Raw genomic sequence first — 4,313 nt, forward strand, 5'->3', positions numbered from 1 at the left:
TAATTAATTGAAACGATTTTAGTTGTCACTAAATCACTTTTTTGTAATAACATATTTCGTCACCAAATGTACATTTATTGCGACGAATATTGATATCACTCAAATGCTACTTTTAGTGTACATAAATATTGTCACAAATGTCTTAGTAATTGTGACAACTTTTCAAAAGTCGTCACTACTACAATAGTGACGGAGGATATAGTGACGACAGGTGATGACTTCAAAATTTGGTCACTAATACCAATAGTGACCAAAATCGATAGTTTTGGTGACAACTTCTGTTATCACTAAATGCGAAATTTCTTATAGTGAGTAGAACTAGGAACAAAGCAATTGTTTGCGCAGTTCGGAGCTAAACTCCTATGTCTACGGGATAACTCACGTCAGCTCAATCCACTAGGTGTTCACCAAAATTACAAGGGGTTTGAATACAAAAAGGCCTCATCCACATAAACCAACTTCAATCTTCACATCTAATTCAGGAAAGGTGCGTGCATGCCGAATTTCTTCTTCAAGCTTCAACACTGCTGAACCAGCTTCAAGCAGGCTGATTCGACGAGATCATCACTTCAACACAATAATAATAGACTGATAAACTGATTAATATAGAGAGAATAATCCTTGGAATGATATCAATAAAACTGTGAATCATAATGATAGAAATTCAACCATTTTTTAATAAATATAACGTAACCAACTTCTCATAATAATGCTGACCATAAATCATTTGATAAATGATATCCACACACTTTAATTCAGGTTGAATACCAGTTCTTCACAACTGAATTTAGTTAGAGAAACTTGCTGAAATATACGCTGACTCTGATCCAGCGTGAATAGAGTCTGAGACAGAATGCTAAGACAGATCCTGATAGGATTACGGTCCAAAGATTACACCTAATTAAATTCTAACCTTTGTCAAATAAATTAGCCAATTATAATAAAGTTAAACGTGTATCATTTGTACACTTACAGAACCTATTGTATGTATAAAATGAAACTGAATAGTAGAACTCATATAGATGTATATATTGTTAAATGAACGTGTTTTGAAATTAAAATGATATTTTAGTATTGTTATAATGAACTTATTATATGTATAAAATGAATCTGAGTAATAGTGACAACGTGTAATTAAATAATATTTTAATATTGCTATAATGAAACTAATATATATGAAAAATGAAATTAAATACAACTCATACCGTGATTCACGTTAAATGGACCAAAATTTGCCCAACTAGCTGTGTAAGGAAAATCTTTTCCCTAATTGGACCCATAAAATAGGCTGCCTTTAACGGGAAATTATATATGTGAAATATGTGAAACTGTTATTCAGTTTCATTTATATATATATATATATATATATATATATATATATATATATATATATATATATATGTATGTATGTATGTATTGATGTATAATATGACATATATGCACCTACACACGTGCACTATTTTTCACATATTTATATATAACAGTTATAAATATATAAATATAAATATAAATATATAACAGTTTCACATATTTATATATTTATTTATATGGTATAATTTCCCGTTAAAGGCAGCCTATTTATATGGTATCATTGCACAATATATACTCAAATATGTGAAACTGTTATTCAGTTTTATTTCGATATAACTACAGTTTCATTCGACATTACACACTCAAATATGTGAAACTGTTATTCAGTTTCATTTATATACACTATAGTTCCATTACAACACAATTACAATATCATTTCGATATAACTACAGTTTCATTGGACAATATACACTCAAATATGTGAAAGTGTTATTCAGTTTCATTTTATATACCTTTTAACTTCATTTCAACACAACTACGATTTCATTTCAATTCAATTACAGTTTCATTTGATAATATAAAAACAATATGTGAGACAGTTTCATTTTATATACACTGTAGTTTCATTTTATAACTAACACTTAAAAAATACGAGTTCCGTTAAGATGTAACGGCAGCTGTTTCTTTACTTAAAGAAACGGCACTGTTTTTGGACCATGATCCACGATATAATTGTTGGCCTTTACCTAGTCCAGCTGGAGAAACATGGCGAGGGTTGAGTTGTAATTTCCAGTACATAACTGATAACTACTTGTGGTGGGAAAGACATCATTCTAAGCGCCAAAGATAGGAATAAATCTGTTGGGCTGAGGAGAAAAATAAAATCAAATAAAATAAAGTAATTTAAAATAATTCTTAATACTACTAAAATGGCTATTCCCTTGACCATAGCTGAAATTGCTTGCCGGAGTCTTGATTTTCCGGTTACGCCGGCCACGCCTCCGATCCATCCTTCTCGGGTGTTCCTAAGGCCGGTGCGCTGTACGCCGGTTCAGCAGCAGGTAAACAATATAATCCTCTTTTTTTTTTTTTTTTTTTTTTTCAGTACATAAGTGAAATGGAATCCATTTACTCATGAACACTAAACCCTAAATTGAGATTGAAGCTTTGTTTACTTGAGTTGAGTTGCTAATTAAGTTCCGAAATTGGGAAAATTCCAAGTTTATGGCCCGCAAAACGGATGGCGAATGGCCCAGAAATCTTTAATTTTGGTGTTTCAACTAAAAACTTGTTTAATCTGTATGTCTTAATTGAATAGAATAGAAATTTACAGTCTGAGGATGAGGTTGTCTTATACATGAATACAACAGTATGCTTTGAAAGAGTTAATTCTGATTTTAGTCCATCAATGATGGTATTTTTTTCACTTTTAATTCTTAATTTTAAAATCGATCAAATTTATGTTAGGGGCATAATATATGTGTTTTTTATGCTACATTTGACCTTACTTGCTTTAACCATGATCAATGCTGAGGTGTCTAGTGGTCTGTTACAGCATTCTGCAAAACATTCATCTAGCCATCCTTGCCTGTAGTCTGTGTCAGCAGTTCTGCTAGATTTATACATTTGTTGTTAAGATTAGGTGCTTACCCGCAACTTTATTTTCTTATACCGTCATCCCATTTTCGAGAGACAGGGTTCTGGGTTTGGCCGCCTCTGTCCAACAATCCTAGCCAATTCCTGGTCTTGACCCAACAATTCCCCCTCCCAAGATCTAACATTGCTCTGATACCACTTGTTAGAAAGTGCTTACCATAATGCCAAAAACTATAGCTCAGAGCGAAGGCATAACTTTATTTCTGGCAGGGTTCTGGACTTAACCCTTCGATCTCTGCTCAACAATTCCCTAGCCATCAAATGCTAGACCGGCCTCCGCCCAACATTTGTTGAATTCGATCTGTATTCATTAGAGGCAAACCATACATTTGTTTGTATATTGCAGATTGATTTGGGAATACAATGCGAGCCTTGTGGTGGCAGAGGATGGCTACTGTGTGATTTTTGTAAAGGGCAGAAGACCAATGTACAGTCTGAAACTAATAAGAAGATATACCGGCGCTGTCCTTCTTGCAGGGCTGTAAGTTTCTTCCATAAACACTAATCCATACATTCATGAATCCTGGGGAATTAAGAACAAGAGTGAGATGTGTTTGCCATCGTCAATCCGAGTAATTTGTTTAGTTTGGTGTTTGCAGATTGGGTACCTTTTGTGTTGGAAGTGCAAAGTTTTCAAGTGTGTAACGTACCCAAACGCGGACGATGTCCAGGAGCCACAGCCCAGCATGTAACACTCTGCAGAAGTGGGATCTTGGGATTGGAAATGATAGACTTACTCTTCATAAACAAGGGACATTTTCAATTATAATTTCAAATATTTAACTCTATTTTGTTTCATTTTGAGTTTTAGTTTTTATAAAAAGTAAAATGGTATGTTATTTTAATTTTTGTTTTGTTTTTTTTTTTTTTGTTGTAATTTTGATAGTATATGACTTCTTTGTATAATTACGATTTTTTTTCAACTTTTCTTCTCTACTTATCTTATTTTTTTTGGTACATTCTCTACTTATCTTATATTAATATATTTAAATAAATATTACAAGTTTTAGACTTAGCTCACTTGAATTAAATTTGAAACAAAATTATTTATTTTAGACATAAGAGTCTATTCACGAAACTAGAGTTGTCAAAACGGGTCAGCTCAACCCATACAGGCTAATCCTTCTCGGGTCAAGGGTTTAAGTCTTGTTATCAACAATATTTTAAAATATTAATACAAATCTTAATTACAGAAAATAAATTAAATTTGGTGGTAGGGTGGAGGTACAGATTATATGGGTTGGCCCGTGTAACCCACGAACCAACCCATACCACCCCACGAGTTATACGGGTCGGGCCTAAATGGGATGGGTTGTAGAAACCTCCAACCCAGCTCGTATAAAAAG

At 33.1% G+C, this 4,313-nt stretch overlaps 1 protein-coding gene across 1 annotated transcript; it reads left to right on the forward strand.

The window, feature by feature from the left end:
* Positions 1 to 2,166: 2,166 nt before the first annotated feature.
* Positions 2,167 to 3,892, forward strand: LOC109147422. The gene is made up of 3 exons (XM_019295070.1): positions 2,167 to 2,372; positions 3,314 to 3,448; positions 3,567 to 3,892. The coding sequence occupies exons 1-3, from the start codon at positions 2,241 to 2,243 to the stop codon at positions 3,657 to 3,659; spliced, it is 360 nt and encodes a 119-aa protein (XP_019150615.1). The 5' UTR covers positions 2,167 to 2,240; the 3' UTR covers positions 3,660 to 3,892.
* Positions 3,893 to 4,313: the final 421 nt, after the last annotated feature.

Source organism: Ipomoea nil, unplaced genomic scaffold, assembly GCF_001879475.1.
Source record: "Ipomoea nil cultivar Tokyo-kokei standard unplaced genomic scaffold, Asagao_1.1 scaffold1993, whole genome shotgun sequence".
Taxonomy (NCBI): Eukaryota; Viridiplantae; Streptophyta; class Magnoliopsida; order Solanales; family Convolvulaceae; genus Ipomoea; species Ipomoea nil.

Coding starts and splice junctions, on each gene's coding strand:
- LOC109147422 (XM_019295070.1), top strand. CDS start 2,241: ATGGCTATTCCCTTGACCATAGCTGAAATTGCTTGCCGGAGTCTTGAT. Junction 2,373..3,313: donor GTACGCCGGTTCAGCAGCAG/GTAAACAATATA, acceptor TGTATATTGCAG/ATTGATTTGGGAATACAATG. Junction 3,449..3,566: donor GCTGTCCTTCTTGCAGGGCT/GTAAGTTTCTTC, acceptor TGGTGTTTGCAG/ATTGGGTACCTTTTGTGTTG.